Genomic DNA, 23,186 nt, shown 5'->3' with positions numbered 1-23,186 from the left:
AAATGAATAATGTTTACTTAAGGTTAAAAAGTACCGCATTTTTTAATGAAAAATAAAAAATACAAAAGACTTACAGATTATGTTGACTCAGCGTACTGATGAGTTTTATGTATATCAACATAACCTAACCAAACATAACCTATGCTCATGAACATCATCTCATTAATGTTAAATAGCGTATAATATGGATATTTGACGTTAGATGAGGTTAGCAAGTGTAGTTTGTTTGGTTAGGTTATGTTGATAATGTAAAATTCATCAGTACATTAAGTCAACTTATATTCACTTTGCTTGCTTATAGACATATATTTTGTTTAATACGTTGTTTTTTGACAAAAAAAAAGTGAATAAAAGAGTATAAAAGCGTAAAAAAAAGTGAAAAAAGTGGCAGTGCAACAACAGAGTACTTTAAATCTTATGTGGGATTGGATCGATATGTTAAAAATTACGTTAAAATTTTTAATTAAATTTGGTATCCCACTTTTAGAATGGAATCAATAGCAACAATTTGAAAGTGAAAACCTAATGAATTCAATTTTGAATTTAAAAAAAGTTTCATAATTTTTTGCTAAAAAATAAATTTTTTTTCAAAATAATGACCATCAGTTTTTTGCCAGTGTGAATTGTAGATTTTTCTTCTATCACCACATTAACTGAAAGAATTTTTTAGTTCTAGTTTGACTAAGTGTTATTTCTTATTGATAAAAAGTAATATTTCCTAATTGTTTACATCATAAATGACTGATTGAATTCTTTTTGTTTTACAAATTCAATTTTGATTTTAAAGTTTCTGGTTTAAAGTGAATCTTCAGAATTTCTGGACTTTTAAGATAATATTTTTGAATTCTGAAATTATTAATACAGGGTTGCTGAAATGTTTTCTGTAGTAAATTTGTTTAATAAAGTACAGCTACACTTTTGCAAACTTAAATTTGAAAATAATTTAAATAAACTAAAATTTACAAACTCATTATTGAAAATACAAATTACATTAGACTGATAACAGTTGGTATCATAATACTCAATCAAAAAATTTGAATGCACAGTCTAACTGAAGTTCAGATTTGGAAAGTGTGAAATTTTCAATGTTAGAGGAAGGCGCAGGGATCGTGCTTCCGCGAATCTGTTAATTTGATAGTTGAGGGTTGTTGTTGGAAGTGGCCATACGAATGCGATAGTAAGTTAATACACAAATGGAAATGTTTGCTGAGGTATTTGCATCAATGGCATCCTGACAGAGGTCAAACTGTTGACTGATGTGTTATCAGGTTTTAGAGGGTCTAAAACACAACCTCCAGTAAAGCCAGTCAAGGTTAGGAACGGAGGGGTTTGTGGCAACTGGGATCGTCACAAGGCGGATGTTTTTGCTGTGGGGTCAGGATAGTATCATATCTTGTGTTACGTCCTTGTATATTTTTCCTTTCAAAGTATGTCTCAAATAATATTACAAACAAAATTCATTTATTGCCAATTAAAAGAGTATGGTTGTTATACACGAAGTACTTCTTGATTAATATAGGTTGGTTCATGGTAATAATTTAACAAAGTTGATTTTCACACCATTTTGGTGATAAACCAAAATGGTGGTCACCAAATATCACTTCCTGATATTCACTGTGGTCACTTCCTCCTGATATTCTAGCTTCTAATTCTCTTTCCTCAACAGATATCCATTTATTGTTTTGAAATAACAGTTTTTCATTTTGGTTTCATTTTAAATAATGTACACAATTTTCATTGTGTACATTATTTGCATAAACTTATAGTAGCTTACAAATTAATCCAAACATAGGGAATTTTTTTGTTTATTTTTTAAAGTTTATTTAATTTTTTATTACAAAATCATACTTTCATATTTTTTTGTTTTATGTGTCTTGAAAATAATGGATGTAACTGCAAGAAAGCGTTCGAAAATTGTTAATTTTTCTGAGCATACCAGTTATGACATAAGATAACTTCTGAATCTGGAGAGTTGGACTAGGGACAGTAGTGAATGCCATTTTAAAACAATCTAAAGAAACTGGCTCTTTTTCACCCCAAAGGAAAAGCAAATATGGCATAAAAAAAATATTCCAACACAGGATCGGCTATTACTGAGGAAAAGTAAACATGATCCAAAATTATCTACTGTGGACGTAAATCAGAATTAGCAGCGAGTGGATTTACATAACAGTGCAACTGTTAGGCAATGACTTTTTACAGCTGGACAGAAAACTAGTTGACCAGCTAAAAAGCAGCCTTTAATAACAGCAATGTGCTAAAAAAACTCTTATGGGCCAAAGCACATGCTAACTGGACTGAAGAAGATGAAAGATGATGTTATGTTTTCAGACGAGTCAAATTTTTATGATCAAAAGGCAAAGGGTTCTTTCCATACATAAGAAAATACATCAGAGATGTAAAGAATCAGATGAAAGCACATCACCAGGTCATATTCAACAATCAGTGAAACATCCCCAGAAAAAATTGTTTGGGGTTGTTTCACATTTGAAGGTCCTTGTTCATTACTTTCAGTAGATGGTTCTGAAGAAAAGGTTGTAACACAACTTCAAAACATTCCCACAAGAGAATGGAGTGTTGCAATAAAATTTGATGTCATGTCATACTGCCAAAACTGGAAAAAGTGTGCCAAAAACGTTTTTGAAGAACTTTGAAGTTCACCCATGGCAGCCCAATTGAAAATCTTTGGGCAATAGTCAAAAAAAAAACTCTCAAATTGAATTATACCACAGAAATTGATCTCATTAAAGCAATAACATTGGTATGTATATGATGCAAGAAATAAAAAAAAATGTGCAGTATACTGGTTGAATTCATGCCAAATCATGTATGTGAAGCGATTAAGAATGAAGGACATAATTACTAGATATTCACAAATAATGCAGATCCTAAATAAAGTTACTTTATATTAAATAACATCTGTATTTGGATTAATTTACAACAGAAACATTTATGATTTTATATTTTCTCAGTTTTTCATTATTGTTTTTAACATTGTTACAAGTTATTTTTATAGAAATTCAGTATTTTTTAATCGTTCAGTATATGGTAGTTTACATTATGACAATGTTACATACAATTATACTAACACATAGTTGCTATTAGTGAGGTAAAGGGATTCAACAGTGACCATATTACAATATCATGAACACTGCCATCTTACACAATAATAATTTTCCCGTGGCAGTAATTATTTCAAAATAAAAGTGTTGATTCTGGAGATTCTTTAAGTTATTTCAGTGTTAGTTCATGCAACTTGGATGCTTGAGAATTAAGTCATTTTTTATGGTCTAAAATTCAAGTAATATAAGTTTGTTTCAGACTAATAAACTTAATTTCTTTGCTGGTTTTTTTTTAAATTACTTTCCAATTATATATATGAAGAGGTTGTTTGCATGATCAGTTTTTAAATGTTTTAGTAGTTTGTAGTTGGATTGCATATTGTTCATATATGTTGGTAGCCCTGTGGTTGGGGTAACTACCCAGAGGGTCGGATCTGGGACAGGTGTCTACCATCAAGTATCTCCTGGTGGACCACAAAGGATAGAGCTGAGTCCTAGCACGCACAACAGGTAAATAGACAATGTTTTCCCTGTGATTGACCATTTCTGAAATTAAGATATTGAATTGCATGAAAATTGATTTAACAAAGTGGTAGTGGTTTTGTTGGTTTTCGGTGTAGAGTGTGAAGTAAATTAATCAGGCTCAGTTTATAATAGATTTAAATCATCTTGCAGGTGAAAGTTTTGTGACTTGCTCATCTTGCCCCAACCAAATTATATTATGCAGCAGTGCGGAGCATGTACAGTCAGAACATCACTACATCCACTATTAACTACGCATTAGAAATTTAACTAATTTACTAGTGACCAACATTAAAAGGCGGAAATTGTTTCATAGTTAGAAGAGAAGAAAATATCACATAATCCTTTGTAAAATTCCTGAATTACTGTTTATTTTTTGAAAGGTGAGATGGCAGCGAAAAACAGTACATTTCAAATAGACCTAAGCATTATTGGAAGATGCCATAATCCGCTTAACAATAGATAAGGTGAATGGAGAAAATGCCTTAGACACACAGAAAGTAAAGTAGATTTTCATAATGAAAATCCACTTACAATGCATTTTAGTGAACTTTAAAGAAGATGACTTGACGAAAATATGACAAGATTTGTTAGATGGCGAAGACTTAAATTTTATTTCCGGTGATATTGACCTTCAGATTATAATTTATATAAGACTTTGTTTAAAGTTTTACAAATTTTTCAGTTAAAGTCAATTTTTGAACATGCAGGAAAATTAGGTAAATATTTTACATAAAATAAAATGTTTCAGATGTGCGATAGTAAGTTATGAGCACCAGAGTAATGCAATAAATATTTTGCTAATAAATGTGTAAGATGAGTTGGCAAAATGTTGGCCTGTAAAAAGAAAAGGAAAATTCACTATTGTATTATTACCGTGGTGTAAGGGGAATGAAGAGAAACTTTATGCCGTAGAAGGGGAACGAGAGCATGACTTCACCTGAAAGATGATTTCAAATCTATAATAGTATCACTTGTATGATACTTGAGTGATTATAATTAACAAATACATATAAGAAATGCATGGACAATAGTTTTATTAGTGCCTTGTATGTGTACAAGACTGTTCTCAGTAACAATCTTGGCAACACAAAAAACATTTATTTTTATGCTGCTTCTCGCAAAACGTTTGTATTGCAGCTATTTCTTTTTTCTGGTTTTCTGAAAAATGAAATAATAATTCTTCATTAAATAAGAAAGTAAATCGATTCCTCATCTCTTTTTGGGTAGGTACTATGGGGATCTTATCAGCTGTTGCCTTACCTTTGTAATTTTTTAAGCCTTTTTTTTGCTTCAGGGGATGTAATGAAATGGCAATTTTGTAGCATGTGAAAATGTCATGCTTGACTGGGATTCAAACCCGGGACCTCCGGATGAAAGGCAGAGATGCTCCCACATGAGTCACAGAGGATCTTGCCACTGTACTGGGATCTTCTTAAGTTACCACTGTAGCTGCATTGTTACTCAGACTCATCAGTTGAGTGGTTTTACTTATGACATTATTCAGGAACTCTTATTTCTTATCTTAGGAGTTGCATCAAAAACCAAATAATTGACTAAAGCCTAAAGGCCTCTCTTACTAGTCTCAAATCTTGGATGAAAACTTCTTACAGAAGAATTTTTTCTAAGCTGAACATAATTGTGCTTAAGATAATTATTGCTGAAGAAAAATTCTTTGTCTTATCAGTAAGATTAAATATAAAATATTTTTGTTTTTATTATTTAAGAAATGGGGTATAAAGAGATTTTTAAAGTATAGTTTTTAATTCTTGTATCTGAATCTTGTTTGTATCTTTTATTGAATGTAACCATTAAGGTAAAATAGAATAACGTGTAAGTCTTGATCTTGGATCTGTAAGTTTAGAAATAACCGTACATTTTCAGTCTCATTAATTTTAATTGCCATACCAGAATATCTAGTTGTAATTATACGTAGATTAGGAATTGGACTATAAGGTCTGGCATCACCTTGTTGGCATTTCACCCATTAGTTTGAATTTTCTTCCCGATTAGAAAACACGAGTTCTTGTACCATTTCACAGGTAAATAAGGCAACTAAGCGCACTAGCTTACCAAAGAAGCAGCTGCTCTGCTGACTACAAGAAGATATCACCATGATGTCATAAATGGGATTGTGCTGACCCTACTCCTTTGTGCTTTTTCCAAGACAATAAATAAAAATAAAGGAAAGTGAAGGAAGAAGTGGATGATCAATCTTCGGAAGGGGGGCTCTGCTTGCATTTGATCAGGATAGTCGTAATAAATCCAATGAAAGAATGTGTGCTAACATTCTCTAATAAATACAATTTACTGTTATACGTTGTGAAAGTGTTTTTCTTTTTTTTTATTCACAGTTTTAATGAAAAATATCCTTCATAAGATATTTACACAAAAAATAAAATTAATGTATTTCACTTTCTTTAATTAAAGTGTACTTTATTGTAATAGAAAGTAGTAGATACCAAAACAAGATGATAATTAGATTGATAAAAGTTTTTGTAGAATAAAAACTATTAAAAAGGTACTATTTTTTTATACATTCTGATATTAAATATTTTATTGCTTTTAGTCTAGTATCTTAAAAAGTCAATTTTTTTAGTTAACTTTGTGTACTGTGTTAGTTGTTGTTTTGTGTTAAAGGCTAAGTAATTATATTAGTAATTAGGGATAATTTGTAAAATTTTTACTTTTAAATCATTTATTTCCTACTGGATTACCATTGTAAATCGGTAAAAAAATGTTTGACAGATTCATTAATAATAGGTAAGAATGTATTATTGGTAATGTATTTTAATTAAATAATTTCAGTTATTATGACTGCGTATGTAAATTCTAAATCACTTTTATTCATATTTACTTAATTTCCTGCTGATCTGTATATTTGTGGTCATGAATTTTAACTGTGCAAGTGATAAATTGGTGTAAACCTTGTTAAGCTTTATTTGAATAGTGCTTTTGTCATTAAATTGTAGTTACACTTAATTTTTAGTGAAGCTATACATTTTTTATTACTAAAAATAATCGTTTTCTGCAGCAGAATTGTGGAGATAAAAAAATGGATAGAAACTGTTAATTTTCTTCTTTGATGATTGTTTTTATTTATTTTAAATATGTTGTGCAATACCATTTCTAATAACTAGAAATGGTAAATTTAAGTAGCTAATAAATGAGGTAATTGAAAGCTTGATTAAAATGTAACTAAGTTTCGTATTATAATAATAATAAAAATAGAAATGAAAGTGTCATATGTTTTTTTAGAGAAATTACAACATAAAAACCTAACTTTTTCCATTTTCTGAAGTTTAACTTTTAAATCTTGTGGGGAGCTAGGTTAGTGTACTGGATGGGTTGAGCAGCCAATCAGCCCCACCTCTGAAGATTTGTTTTGTAGTTTGAAATCCCCTACCCTTAACCAGTGTTATCCATACAGTAAATGGGAGTTCACTTCCAGATTTAATTTTAAAATTAAATTTTTGTTTGTCACTTAAAAAATCTAATGGTTAATTCTAATTTATATTTTGATTAAATTTTTATTCAGATTTGAGGCAAGAATTTTATTGCATCATAGAATCATAAAGGATCCTAAAATTTTAGCTGGGAATAAAGGAGAATGGTGTGACAGACTTGGTGGAAGGAACCTATCTCAGATTACGATAATAGAATTATTTAAATTCTTTAACTGATTTATATCTTTAGTTAGATTCTAGAATTTATGGAAAACATTGTTTTATTTACATATAGCATGAGTTATTGATTTCTCCTAGTAAGCTATATTCATAAATAATTTATGAACATATGAAATTGATTTTTTTTTATAGTACAAGAATATTAAAAGTATAATTACAATTTTGATTTATATGGAAGTAATGGACATTAACAAGTTAATAATTAATGTAATCGGATCAGATTAATAAATAAATCGTCATATTAGGAATGAGTTAGTGTGATATTTCATGGATAAATAAAGAAACTCCCAGCATTTGATAGTGAGGATCAAGGAAAACTTTGGGTAAAGCAGCAGCACAAAATAAAATTAAAAAAGAAGGCAGTTCATATAAATTATATTAAAAAATATATATATAATATGTTCAAAATTTGTACCATGCATTGTTTATTTATTATTATTTTACTGTTATTTACTCTTAATATTTTGAATTGCTAACTTAGTTTTTAATCAAGTTACTCAGATGTACTTGAAAGTTGAGTATCTTTATATGTAGGAAATTATTTATAGCTAATAGTTTTTTGCCAGCAGTCGTTTGTCTGTTTAATGCAATTTACTGTTCTCTTCTGATTTTATTGATATCCCATGTATTATGCTAAATATCATATTTGACAACAGAAGTCATTCCTCCCAAAAAGACAGTTATTTTAAAAAACAACTAAAATACCACTCTTGGCTTATTTGGAAAAAATGTGGCATGAATTTGATTCCCAAAAATATACATGTGGTATTAAATCCATTAAATGACACCTTCACTCTGTTAACCACAGGAACTAGTAGTATAATGAACATTATTACTCTTTGAGAAACCAATTTTAGTCATAAAGATTGATAAATTAAAGAAAAACTGCTGAAAATGTTGTTTTTGAAGGAACTAAAGAAAAACCGCAAAAAAGGTTGTTACTGTAAGAACCAATTATTTAATTTCTCTTTCTATTGAAAAACATTACATAAAAGTAAAGTAACTTGCATGAAAGCCTTCCTGCCTTGTATGTCAGTGTGCTTATTTATATTATGTAGCCATCCTTTATAATGTCATTGTGTGAATGATGAAACACACAACTTGTTGTGTTTCCTGTCTTACTATGCAATTTCTTTCAAAAATATATATTAAATAAATAATGGTTATTCTTTGTGTCTAGACAGTACTATTATTATTTACAATGTAAATGTTTACATTATGTAAATAATGTAAAACATAAAAAATGTATTTCTACTGTTTTAATTTATATAAAATTATCCTCTGACTGAATCACCAAACAAAACTTGTGTATTTTGTGTACTTTACTCTGTACACATCTCACCTCACTAATTTCCAATTTTTTTTTTTTTAAATTTGTAGCTAACACTTCCAGTTTTGTTTACTGTTACATCTAGAATATCTTTGATGGGCATTATATTTTGTTGAACGCAAAAGAAGAATGAAGGCCACATTTCCTCTGGAGGTTCAGTTATTTTTCCATAGATTTCAGTTTTGCAGTATCAAAGCCTAGTGATTTCTTACCCATAATTTTTTTTTTAATAATTTGGTCATACAAATTAGTTACCGCTGGTTCCCTAAAAATAGATTGCTTGCCTTTACTGTATTCTCCTCTTCACAATTGTACACATACCTTTATAGCATGACAAGTTTTCTAAATTAATTGGCTCCCAACAATAAGGCTTCATGTTCTGAAGTGATATCTGAATATCTGAAATAGACAGTAACTGAATCAGAGCAAAATACATTTTGCTCTTAATACGTTTTAATATTTATTAAAATGTTGCAGAACAATGACAAGGGAAGATGTGGCGATGATGCAAGAAAGAAGAATGTCTCAACAATCACAAAGTAAGTCTAAATTAAATTTTCTTGTTCATAATAATGGTTCTTAGTTATTAATTATTGTGTACCTTGTTTAGATTGTTCACATTTATAAGGATTTTTTTCAGATAATTAGAATTTTAAAAATGTAATCGTTAAATGACATTAAAAAATTATAAATTGCCTTTAGATTGCAATTAATTAGATAGTTTTTCTTATTATTATTACTATTATTATTTTTATTTTTATTCTGCCTTTTTTTAATATAAATAAGAATCATTTATTAACGTAAAATTTTTTTTATTTTGGTATTTTTTAATCATTTATGTATGTATGCCTTTTTTCATGTTTATCTTTTTGGTGATTTCACTTTTATTGAAACATTAGATCTAACTTGTGTAGGATATATTGTACAGTGTTGATAGAGAGTTGTAGGTGAATTGTTGTCAGAGGAAAATTGCTGTTTGCTATTTGGTGTGTGTGTGTGTGTGTGCATGCGCACAAACATATTGTATTGTTTTATGTACTGTGTTGCTCAGTATTTGTTTGGCCATGATCTGTGAACACATTTTTATCTTCTGCCGTTAATGATAGAATTATTTATTTATTGAATGAAGTTTTACTCTTAATGTTAAACATAAACATTTACTTAAATAAGATTGTTATTCATCACTGGCAGATTACATAATATATGTGACATCACAGTAAACTATATTTTTTATCTATTTTCATTTTCTCTATTTCTAGTAATGTTTTATTGCTATTCTGTGAATTTTATACACTTTCTATAGATTATTACGCTGCATAACATTTGTCAAGTTAATTGTTGTTGATTTTTTTAAATTTGTTTTTTACAATTTGTTTTTTACTTTTATTTTTAATAAATTTCAATTGGAATCAACTGCTATGGTTTCATCAGATAGTAGTAATTGTTTCTGTTGTTCATTAATAGGTAGGTTTTTTGTTTATATTAGTAGTGTTAATGATTTTTAGTGCTTTTTCTTAAATATTTCATAACGATGTTGTTTGAAGCATAAACATCTGAATATAAACATATCCTTAAACAGTGACATAAAATGCAATACATTATATTTTAAAGTTATTGCTGCATAAAAATGAAGGTCTATTCTTTAATGAGTGTAATTTTTTTTCATTACTATGAATGTAAATGATATTCACAAAAGCGTTAAATAAAGGACTTTTTTTTAAATTTATTGGCATGTGTTGTGTTAAGTGTAGATAATGCAAATAATTAGAAAATTTAAGTTGATTTAATTTTCACATTACTTAGTAAAATGGAATCATGAGTTTAATGTACTGATTGTATATTTTTCTAATGAAAAATATTATATAAGATATATAAATTCTTTTTTAACAATTATCAGCTAACTGAAAGTTAGCTGATATTATAAGTAGTTATGTAATCTAGATTAATTTAACCTTATTATATTATCTAGAGCTCAATTATATTAATTTCAAGTTTATTTCCATTATATTTTGAAATAGTATTCTCACAATTTCATTTTGTATAGTAACCAAACTACTATTCAAAGTATAAGAATTGTTAAATTATTTCCTAAACTACTCTCCATCCCAAAGTATATTAAATTTAGATTTTAATAGAGGAACAGCATTCAACATAAATGTATATTTCAACTTTTAACCTTTAACTTGGCTCATCAACATTGAATACTACCTTGTGAAATAAAATTTTCATGAAATTTTCAATCTATGTTTTCTGTCTTTTTTTCATTACTTTGAATTTGTAGTAATAATTTTTTTATAGCAGTTAATTTGTTTCTCATTTTGGAACATAAGTAATCAGAAACTTACAGATCCCCTTCAGTCTTTATAATATACATCATGATTTTTTTCTTTGTACATGTTTCATTACTAACTTAAACATAACTTAATTTATATTATAAATTTAAAATGATATTTATTTCTTAATTTGATTATTTTTAGTTTTAAGGAATTAGTGGTAATATTAAAGTGTTATTCTTTTAATGTGTATTATGATAATAAACATTAAAAACAAAAATTTATATAAAAATATTGCCATCACGTGATTAAGTTAAATTATTAGAGCCATACTCATTCACTTAGCCACACTTTATAGTATTTTAGTGTTTTTAGCACACTGTGTAAGTGTTAGTTGATTCATCAATCCTGTGAATGAAGGCTGGAGTTAAGCACAATGCTCTCTAATCTACCTTCCCTTGTGAATAATCCACCATTACTTTTAACTGATTTTTACGGCATCTTTAATGCATGCCACATTACCATCACTTTTATTTTTATTTAGTTTTTATTTGCTACTATTTATCAAATGATTATGTTATTGTTCTGATTAAGTTATGTCATATCACTGAAAATTTTATGCAGGATACACTAAAGGTATCCAAAAGTAATGGCTTATATTTAGAAAACCAGTCTTCATATAGGAAATATCTTCAAGATCTGTTCTGTATACTTTTCAAGATTTGTGGAATATGCATGTGGAGGCAAGCAGACTCGCAATGGAATTGTAATCAGTAGAGATGTGGACTCCACAACAGAAGGTTCAGTGCCTAATTTAGTTAGTAGAGTTATTTGTCAGTGGGATATTTAGTTTGTAGTTGAACCAGATTTTTAAAATCCTTTTAATGTCCTTTGTAATTAATGGATATTTACATATGTATTTATAATTTGACTATTATTCTTTTAAATAAAAACAATATACAATGTATTATTTCATTTTACATTTAAAATATTATAGGAGTATAGTTAGTTACTTTACTTGGTTATCAGAATTATTCCAAAATTTCAGAGATATTTATGTAAAAACTAATTTTCAGGTCATGAACAAGTCAGATGTTGATAGGTAAAATCAGATGAAAATAAACTATAAATTAATTTGATAAAAGTAAAATAAAAATTTTTAAATCAATTATTGATATGCAATAGATCAGTAAATTAAGGATTTTTTGCACATAAATTTAACACAAGACTTTTATAAGTAAAATCCACAAATCTAAGTCTTTCTTTTTTCATAAAAGAAGAGAAATTATTTTTAAGACTAGAAAATTAACTAACCTAAATTGCCAGCTTGAACAAGATAAAAATTGTTAAAATTTTTTAACAAGTTAAAAAAAGAATTAAAATGTATACGCTCAGCCATGCACAAATATTCAGCACAGGTTGTATAAAACCAGTGCATTTTCATCTCCCCTGCACACTATGTGCTAGCGTATGCATTGATATTCCAAGACATATGTAAATTCTGATAACTAGTATACTAGTTATAACTAGTATGTATAGTATAACTAGTAGTTGAATGTGGGGTACTGAGAACTCCCATACAGTAATCTGCCTGGTTAGGACTCTGTACAAAATTGGCATCATTGGTCTGTTTTTTTTATAGAGCCCTGTGACAGAAAACCCCTTACCTTGATATGCTTGGAGAACTTTGTTTCTCAGATTCCTATAGGTGTTAAGTTTCAAACAAGGTAGTGCTCCAATGAAAGGTTTAAGATTTGGATGATTTAAAACAGAGAATTGTTGAAGCTGTTTGTCTAATAATACCACAGATGCTCCTAAACACCTGGCAAGAGTTGGATTATCATGTAGACTTTTGCTGAACTACAAAATGTGAACACATTGAACTTGACTAACCTACATTAAAATTTGGTGAGCTGCTTGCTTTGTTTATTAAAAAAAAAATTATTAAATTGACTGCTTCTGTTAATATAAGCTGTTACTTTTGGATACCTTTAGTTTAGACACTGTATTATTCCTAAACACAAAAGTTAAAATAAACCTTTTTTCAGTGGTTTATATGTTTAGTTAAAGATAAACATTGGTGCCCAGCTTTCAGCCATAGGCAGTATAGTACAGAGGTGAGAGTTGCATTGATGTCTGACTGAAATCTATTCATGATTTATATGTGTGACAATATTTTGAAATTATAAATAATTTGCACATAGCTTGTGTGACTAGCCTGTATATTATCTGTGGTTTAATTTTCAGTTATCAGCAGCCCAAGTGCTTCATCTCCATCAGGGCCACCAGTACCTCCTACACCTCCTGGTCATCATCGCACATCATCGGCTCCTCCTGCTCCACAGCCTCCACCTATGACCTTAGCACCATCTCCTCAACAATCAGGACCTCCTCCGGCTCCACCTGCCCCTCCATGTCCTCCAACGTGGCCTGGGAGTTCATCACCTGCTGCTGTACCACCTTGTCCTCCAACATTGATGGTGTATGGCGGTGGAGGTGCTCCACCTCCACCACCTCCTCCTCCTCCAAACATGTCACGTTCCTCTAGTTCTGATGGTCAAGATCAAGGCTCATTTGCTGCACAACTACAAAGTGCGCGTTTACGTAGGTCTAAGGTAATTGTCATATTGAAGTAATTTTTGTGGTAGATTTTTAATCTATGTGTAAGGAGTTTTTAAAAAAATCTTACTGTAAGTTTTATGTGATCGCTTATAAATAAATGTTTTTTTGCAAAATTAATTCTTTTATAGGTATTTACTATTTATTAATTTAAACTGATTAATGAATTTTATTGTGTACTATTATTAATATTACTCAAATGTAAATATCTATTGTGTATTTATCATTCCATTGCTACTAATACTCTCTTAGTTGTTAATATTAATATCTATTTAATTTTATGTTGAAAATTTTTCTTGAACAAACACACAAAAAAGGATAGCACCATTTACATATACACAAAGTTCATGACATATTGGGTTTGTAATGTTTTCTATTTTGAAGAATAGTAATCGTATACAGATAATCTACAATATAGTTCTTTGAAAATGCTATTAACAGAAAAGGAGCGATTATAAAGATTGAATATGTATATATAGAAAAAGGGTGTTAGATCTTTAAAGCATAAAATGGTACTTAGTGAATTAAGTTTCAATTGCATTAAAAAAATGTATTTAAACATTTTTCCTAAGATTCTTTTGTATTACAGATTATTGTTCAGAAACAAAATAGGACATGTACAATCTATATGCTTTCACTTTGAAGAAACCATTTATTGTTTGAAATTGATTACAATTTAAAAAAAAAAAAACGTGTTTATGAATAGCTTAAAATTGTTGTGTAGTTTCTTTATTATTTTAAGTTTTTTTTATGTAATCTCTTACTTGGTGGTATTAGAATTTGTTCCATGTTTGAATATGTTTTGTCCTGTGGGTGGAGTCCAACTCCAAACTAGGTTATGAAGTAAACTAAAAATTTCATTCTGTAACTTCACAGTATATTATGGTTTAATTAGCCCCATTTTCATCGCTCTAAATCATTTGATAACTGCATAATTTACTCCTATTCTGTTCTTTCTACTAGTCTATTTCTTTCCTTGCAATTGTACAAATTCCATTATTTTAGAGTACTAGATTTCAAATTTCTCATTAATTTTGTTTTAAAAGTGGTACTGTCCCTTATCATGTAATGAACTTGTGCCTCCATTATTTCACAGTTTTTAACAGTATTCTATCATTTTTACAGGGACTTATAGGGGGTTGATTTATTATTTTAAATTTTTTATAACTCTATTCAATGTTTTGTTTTTTCTTTTTAGTATAAATTTTGAGATAAATGATTATAATATTTCTATTAAAAATTTGAAAAAATCCAAAATAAATGTTATGATTTGGTAGCAGCTATTTATTTAGTGTCTTTTGATCTAGTGTTTGTAACACGAGATCAAATTAGTGATGCATTTCATTATAAACAAAAATAAAGTGTCTATGTTCAGATAGACGTATAATTCACTGAGATATAATTCTTTGTAAGAGATTACTGTGTATAAAAAAGTAATAAAAAGGCTGTCTGTCAGTAATATTAAATAAAAAAATCCTTCTCGGGAAATATTAATATTTAGGTGTGTTTCTTCATCTATCTAGCAAGATAGGCTGTATGCTCATCCATGTACCTTACTTATTATGTGTATTGATTATTTAATTTAATAAATTTTCAAAATTATGATTTCATTGTACCAGTAAGAACTTTCTTTTTAGTATTAATTAAGAGCGAGTTAATTTTAAAAAAATTAATAAAATAATGGTAGTTCATCAAATCGAGGTATCATTGGCACAGTATCATCACTTTAATTTAATTGAATAAAAAATTAAAATCTTAATTTTATTAAAAACATAAAATTATCTTTTGTTATATTATTGCCTCTGTTATTTTTATTGAATGTTGTTATAAAAAAGTACATTGAAGATGTACTTATCACATTAATTAATATTTTTTTATGCATATAAAAAACTGTAAAATATATATGTGCATAAATAAGTTCATTTTTTACATTTCTTTTTTTTAAGAAATCTGTTATTGTGTGTAGAATATATGCTTATGGCAGATTACAGTTTGTCTTTATAAACATTGTGTTACCCTGTGCAGATAAATTATATAATATGAGATCATGTTTTTTGTAATTTTGTGTCTATTTAAGAATATTGTGGTGTATAAAAATTTGGTTACATTATCATAACCTATTGTATATATTACTTTCCTGAATTGCTTAAAATTAAAGTTTCCATTAAAGTCCTTACATGTTAGTCTTTATATGTACCTTTTGGTGGTAAAATTTGTTACTTAATGAGTTTATTTCAGTTTCATTTTAACCTTAAAAGCACCCATGTTTTGGAAGTATCTAGCCACACATATAGCTCTCTTTTTCTGTTTAGCCTCTGGAACCACCATAAGATATTACTTCAGAGGATGATATATATGAATGAATGTAAATGAAGTGTACAATCTCAGATCAACCATTCTTGAGATGAGATTTTTGAAACCCAACCACCAAAGAACACTGGAATGGACAATCTTAGTATTCAAATCTGTATAAAAGTCTTACTAGGATTCAAATCTCTATAAAAGCCTTTACTAGGATTTGAACCTTAGAACACTTGACTTCAAAATCAGCTGATTTGTGATGATGAGTTCACCACTAGACCAACTCTGTGGGTTAGCTACCTATAGCTAGAGTTAGCTGAGCTAACTTAAATTTTACTAATTATTAATTTTTACTGCTGTTCATTAAGCAGCTGTTCATTAATTTTTACTGTTGACCATTTTACATGAAAGCATACATTTTTTGTTTAAAATAATACAGAACAAATTTTTTTTACAATTTATCTTGTAAATTACTTACAGTTAAATTTGTAGTTTCTTGGGTAAAATAGCTCCATTTATTGTAATAGTGAGCAATCATGTAAATGATTGTAAATTTTAGCTTTACCATATGAGAGAGAATGTCTACACCGCTGCTGTGGCAATCAATTTTACAATGTAAAAACATAAAAAATTGTATTTCAGTATTTATTCAATTAATTTATTTCAATTATATAAAACCATTCTATGATTGTGTGTGTAGTAGCCACTCATAAAGAAGGTCCTTCGTTTGAATCCCTGGTCAGGCATCGCATTGTTGTACATTTCAAAGATTCCATTCCATATTCCTGCAGACAAGCATAAAAGTTAAGAGTTTCTTAGCAAAAAAGGAATTGTAAAAACAGAATTAAAAAATTATAGAAATAATTATAACTAGTGATAAATAAAACCAGTTAATAATATTTAGAAATTGTATTTATAAATTAATATTCTTGATGTTTAGAGGATGTTGATTGCGCCAGTATGAATAATTAAATTACATAATATATAAGCCATTGCATTTATAAAACAATTCATTTTACAATTGTAATAATATAGAACTTATTGTTATATTGTTACAGCAATCTGCTGAAAATAGTGGTTCAAGCACAAGTAGCAGTGGAAGTAATTATGGAACTCTGGGTCGAGGGCAATCTGGTATGGCAAGCATGATGGATGAAATGGCAAAAACACTTGCAAGGCGGCGAGCTGCTGCTGAAAAGAAAGATGTTACAGATCCTGCTGGCCAGGTAGGTACATTGATTTTGTTAATGTTAATAATGTTAATTTAAATTCCTACAGTTTTCTTTTAACGAACAAAACAGTAGGAAGTTTGCAAAACATGCTTACCCGCAGAATTTTTGTGTTTTCACTAAGATTACTATTTTTTTCATTTAACTAATGATGGTTTTATTGCCAAAACCAGCAGTTCTAGTTCTGTTTTTATTATATTTTGTTGTATATATTTTTTATAATATTTTAAATAACATTTGTAATTTATTATGTAGATATATATTGTTTCATATATACCAGCATGTTTCAGTTATTAGATCTCAAAGGCCATTGTTAAAATCTGGTAATTTGTGTGTGTGTGTAATTGTGAGATAACACTGTTTAAAACAATTTTGATAATTTTTTCATAAATTTGATAGGAGTATCCTGTGAAACCTTTCAATTTAATATATATGCTGATGACTGAAATTAGTTGGAGCATCAAAACATGAATGTAGGGGCAAAATTTTTCTGTTGATCAGACCAGATTGAAAAGGTCTCCAAGCATGCCTCAATTAACATACTAAAGTCGAGAGCCTCACTACCATTTCAACATTTGTTGATAAACAAAATAAAATTTAAGAACCATGTTTTTTCACTATTTTGGCTGTAGTTAGTTAAATATTGATTTTTCAGAAAAAAATCATGTCAAAAATGTAGAGTGGAACATCATTATACACAAAAAAGTCTGGAGTGGACACATTCCAAAAATAAACAAGCTAGGTAGTAAAAAGTAGCACTCTAGATATACTGCCTATGTGGAGAGATATGAAGTAGTTGGTTGCACAGTTTCAACACATAAGTGCGATAAACAAATACAGTACAACTCCTGCTATAATGCGGCCAAACGGGGATATGGTTGTACCTGTGTTATAGGCTACCCTTGTTATTTTAAAGATGAAATCAGAAACTATAAATGGGTTATCATTGTATCATAGTAGTTAAAATAATATTACTGAAACAGCTACAAATAAAATTACTTTTTATAAAATAAAAATGTTAAATAATTCAGAGTCCAGAATGAACTGTACTTACTATATTTGTGGCTAGATTTCATTTTCATATTGTTTTTCTTCATACATTTTATATATACAGTACTTAACTAAAACACATTTAATACAACACTATGCTTTACTTTAATACTATACTAGAACTTTAAAAAACACTGTTGAATGTATATAACTAAACATAAAAATTTAATTTAATTTCTAATATAATCTATAACACAGTATGTAAACGTAATTTAAAATGGAAGTGCTGATAAGGAAGAAAGGGAAGTTAAACAACATAACGTTTTGATATCATTATCTTATGTTTCTATCAACCTGTTTATGTAGTGCAATACATATACAGTAGTTTGATCGGCTAAATGTATTAGTGTAATTATTCTGTATAGTTTATTGCTTAATAATGTACTTATAGGAAGTTGAAAAAAATATGTTGTGTATATTTACAGTATTAAAAATATTAAAAATTTGTATAAGTAATGACAATTCTCAGGGTACATGCTCTTCTTACCCTTGTTATAACAGTTTTGGTGGTTTTTTGAACCATGTAATATATTCTTAAGGTGGTGATTATTTATAAATTTTTTGTAGCAAAATATATTGTCCTTTTTTAAATATTAGTAATTTTAAAATCATATTTCAAAAAATGTATTTTGGAACTTATGACACTAAAATTTTATGAAATTAAATATTAAACAGCAATTTTAATTTTTGATGAGTTTTGTGAGCGTATATAAATAAACGTTTGTCAAAAGTTAACAAAAACTGATTTTTATGTTAAACTTGGTAAAGTTATCCAGAAATATGTACTTTGAGTGTTAACCTACAATTTCATTAATTTTTTTAAATTGAGTTTTTTGTTTTTGAGGTAAGTAACAGACCCTTGTTTATTTATGTTATAAAGATGTTAATTTTTGTGTAAAGTTTTCTGTTCTACAACTTTTATTTGAAACATTTTTTGATAAATTCAGATTTATCTAGTTACAATCGAAAAACAGGACTATGACAGGTTTACATCAATACAGAGTAGGCCATTTTCCTAGATCCACTCCGCATAGGTAGCATGCCTATGCGGAGTGCCTATAAGCAGTAGAGTGCTACTGTTTATTGCGTGAGCTTTTATATTTTTGATCTGATCAGAATGTGTCCATAGATATTTTTTGTGTAGAAGTTTCCACTTTACATTTTTGACAAGAATGATTTTTTTTTGTAAAATTAATATTTAATGACCTACAGTCAAAATAGTTTGTTCTGAAAAAAACTTTTTTTATAAACAAATGCCAGAATGGTAGTGAGGCTCTTGACTTTTAATATGGATGCTTGGGCCTTTTCCACCTGGTCTGATAGACAGGAAAATTTTGCCACGTTCCTACTATATATTTGTTTTAACTTTAAAAATTATTTTTTTAAAATATTTTCCATCTTAAGTTGAACTGTTTTTTTGTGTTTAGGATACACAAGAAAATAGTAGTGATAAAAAATTATGGTCTGGTGTTGCTGGGGGCAAGTTGGCTAGTGGAAATGCTAATGGCTGTGAATCTTCTCCAAAACCTACCAGAAAACAGCTTGGTTCTTCTAGTGAAGAATCTCTTCCTAAAGTGAACGGAGACACAGGCCTTTCTGAACTGGAAACATTTAAGCAAGATATTCTCCGGGAAATGAGAAAAGAGTTCAACAAAATGAAACAAGAAATAATTGATGGTAATTTTAGATTTTATAATTATTAGTTTTAGATATTTTATAAGTTTTGATTTTTATAAGTTTTGATATTTTATAAGTTTTAAAAGTTTTGATTTTTATCAGTTTTACAAGTGGATTTTCGTTAATATGAAATCTTGAAGTTTTGAAATGTAAAAATCATTGGGCTGAGAGTAGTATTCTAACTAAAAAAAAAAAACTAATTTGAATATTATACATTTATATTTATTAATTTTGCCCAAAAATATTTGTTTTTGTCTGTTATTTCATAGTTAATGCGCTCTTCTCTTCTTTCTCTTTGTGTGTACTATCTATTAGTCCTATCATATCTCCTACATCATACATCCACAACTGTCCTTTTCTTCCTTTACTATTTTTATTATCGAAACTTCCTTCTGGGGCCAAATTCTTTTCTCCTGGTTATCTTAATATGACCTAGTTCTACATAATTCTGCTAGAGACTTCAGTAATACACTCTGTTAGCTTCTCACAGTCTACGTTTGATCTATACTTTACTTGTCTATCTATACTTACTTGTAGTGTTGTACTATTTCCTCCCATTAAAAGTGTATAACTCAGTTCTAGTTAGTGATTTTGAAGCATGAGATATTTAATAATTATAAGCCTGAACCCTTATTTATTTATCTATGTGCCACTTTTTGGTGTGGTTAAAACAACTTTCATGAATTTTGTATATCGATATTTTTAGCCTATTTAAGTCCCTTAATTTGTCAAACAGCAAAGTATTTGATTGTTTGAAGTAGTCAGTTCTCTTTTCCTCATCTAACAGTTAAGTTTTCCTTTTTGCATAATCTTTCTCTTTTTTTACTTCTTTCACTCTCACCATTGCTCCCTCCATCCAACCCTCTTAAATGGTCTTCTGTGTGACATATATTGTTGTACTTTAGCTACATGAATCCCAAAGTTTTTTTGTAATTTTTTTACATGTTACATTTATGCCGTATATTATTTTCTTTTATTCATATAAATTATTTAATCAAATATCAATAATTGTATTCCATAATACAAGCCGTTTTTCCAATTACTTCAACTTTTGCTGAAGAGGTTGCTGTGTAAACAATGTGTATTTTTATCTGAGCTTTAGATCTATCATTTCCAAAATAATTCTATCGCTGTTTTGTGTAACAACAGACTTTCTCATTTCTTTTATTCTTATTCCTTCATATCTGTTTAGCTGTTGTGTTACTCATATCTGTTTAGCTATTTTCAATAGTTGCTATGTAATTTAATCTTAACTTATCCATTTCTTATTTTTACATTATCTAACATTTTCTTACTACCTCATTCCATAATATTTCTCTTCCTTCACTCTCACCATTGCTCCCTCCATCCAACCCTCTTAAATGGTCTTCTTTTTACTTAGGTGGATACAGTCATATTCTAACAAGAGAAAAAGGAATACATGTGCTTAGAAAATATACCTGTAGCTTTCCATAGACTGGGAGAATATTAGGTAATTGAATTAGTAGAGATATTGAATAGAACTACAGCAAATGCTGAATCATTGTGGATGATTTATCCATGTGAATGGTTTACTCTTCATTTATTGTAACAAATATGTTAGTTTTGAATTTATTGTGAATTTTATAACATTGTTGCAACATTAAACATCAGAGACAGTTTTGAAGTGGCACATACGGTAATGAATGTTCTTTGTTGGAGGTAAATAGCTGTTTATTGACCTGAATCACAAAACTGTACCAAATATTTATAGATTAACTAGAAAATCATACCAATCTGTCAATGAAAACTGTACAATTTACTTTTTTTTACATTTACCATCTATTTTTGTTATAAATTTTTAACATATTAGTTAATTTACAATTAGGTTTACGGGTTACAGTGTTATAAATAACTTCTTTTTTTTATTTTACAGCTGTTAAGGTGGAATTGAGCAGAAGGTAATATGCTCATTAATAATTTCAAAATAAGAATGGTACTAAGAGGCCAAATCTATCACTCAGACTGATGATTTATGATGCAACGCAAAGTAACAAATGATCAACAAATAATTAATTAAATGTCAACACCGCATAATAAATAATCTTCCTTTTTATCTATTATACTGTGAATGTTTTCCTTAAATGAATTAGTTTATTATAAATTGTAACAAAATGTATGCATTTATATAGATAGATTTTTTAAAAGTTTTATTTTTATAAGTTAGGTTTTTAATTACCAGGATTTTTTTTTTGTTAGTTTATTTTTATTTAATCGTGAAAATATTTATATTTCTGAACTTAAATTTTTTAATTTATAATCGTTAGAATTATATATGCTATATACATTATTTCTAATTTGTATGTAATTGTACATATTTTATAGTTATACATATTGTATGTACATTTTGTATTAATACAAGAAATCTTTAGAGACTTTAATGTTTAAGATTTTGCAAAGTGTTATTTATTTATATAATTGGGCATTGTTGTTTCCCTGTTTTTATAATTTAAAGTGAAGTATGTAATAATAATAATAATGCAGAAATATAATTACTCAAGTTATAATTATAAATTAAGTATATCATTTGCATGACAGTCATGACAATGTATATATTTTTTTTAATATAATTTATTTGTGATATTGGCTATATATGTTTGTGTTAAATGCTTGGCTGCCTTTCATTGAACTACATTAAAACATAACTTGTGTACTGAAATTAAAACCATCTTTATATTATGGTTTAAGTACAAAAGGATTTATGAAGAAAAAATTCATGTGTTTGTGTGGTTATACAGATCATGAAAACCTGTGACAGGATATTATTAGATTAAATTCTAAAGAATTATTTTTAAGCTCTTTTCTAACTGCAACCATTAAAAATTTTATTACCACCATATAGTAAAGTATGTGAATTGATAAATAGCAGAATTAAATGAAATTCTTAATATTCTTAATGCTCGTTCTTATTATTTGACCTTTCTCCCTTTACATTTACGCTTATTAGATCTCAGTTTTATGGAATTATGGCTGATCGATTACAAAAATGTTGTTGCTAATTTAACAAATTAAATGCATATTATTTTCTGTAATTGTTTGAACCCATCACCAGTAAGATATATTTCTGTTTTAAATTTAATTTATTACTCTTGGTGTAAAAATGATATTTATATCATTTGTCTAATTTCATATGCTTGGTTTTATGAATACCTTATTGTCATATGAACTCTTCAAGCATACCAGGTCATGTTTGATCCATTAGCCTGAATATTCTGTAACCATTACATTTATATTTTATTTTCTAAACAGAATTTTATTTATTTCCCTACCACAAAGTAAGTTATACGTATGGAAAAAAGTATAGATGACTATAAAAATAAAACCAATTTTAAAATAAAATATAGTAATAAATGAATATCTAAGTAAAAGAATAATGGATTGCCAGTATTTGAAAGAAAAGTCACCAAAGCATCTGTTTA

At 28.3% G+C, this 23,186-nt stretch overlaps 1 protein-coding gene across 3 annotated transcripts in view; it reads left to right on the top strand.

Annotated features, from left to right (window-relative positions):
- The window catches only part of LOC142319739 (uncharacterized), a 267,119-nt gene extending 244,455 nt beyond the window's left edge, over positions 1 to 22,664 (top strand). For 2 of the 3 annotated variants that reach the window (XM_075357356.1, XM_075357358.1), the window contains 6 exons: positions 3,462 to 3,572; positions 9,078 to 9,139; positions 13,121 to 13,488; positions 16,852 to 17,019; positions 19,500 to 19,749; positions 21,644 to 22,664. In XM_075357356.1, coding sequence (XP_075213471.1) covers positions 3,462 to 3,572; positions 9,078 to 9,139; positions 13,121 to 13,488; positions 16,852 to 17,019; positions 19,500 to 19,749; positions 21,644 to 21,672 — 988 coding nt within the window. In that variant the 3' untranslated portion in view covers positions 21,673 to 22,664. The remainder of the gene's footprint in view (positions 1 to 3,461; positions 3,573 to 9,077; positions 9,140 to 13,120; positions 13,489 to 16,851; positions 17,020 to 19,499; positions 19,750 to 21,643) is intronic. The other variant, XM_075357359.1, reaches the window with a different exon arrangement.
- Positions 22,665 to 23,186: the final 522 nt, after the last annotated feature.

This window comes from Lycorma delicatula, chromosome 2, assembly GCF_047948215.1.
Source record: "Lycorma delicatula isolate Av1 chromosome 2, ASM4794821v1, whole genome shotgun sequence".
Classification (NCBI taxonomy): Eukaryota; Metazoa; Arthropoda; class Insecta; order Hemiptera; family Fulgoridae; genus Lycorma; species Lycorma delicatula.
This window is presented reverse-complemented; position numbering and strand designations above follow the sequence as displayed.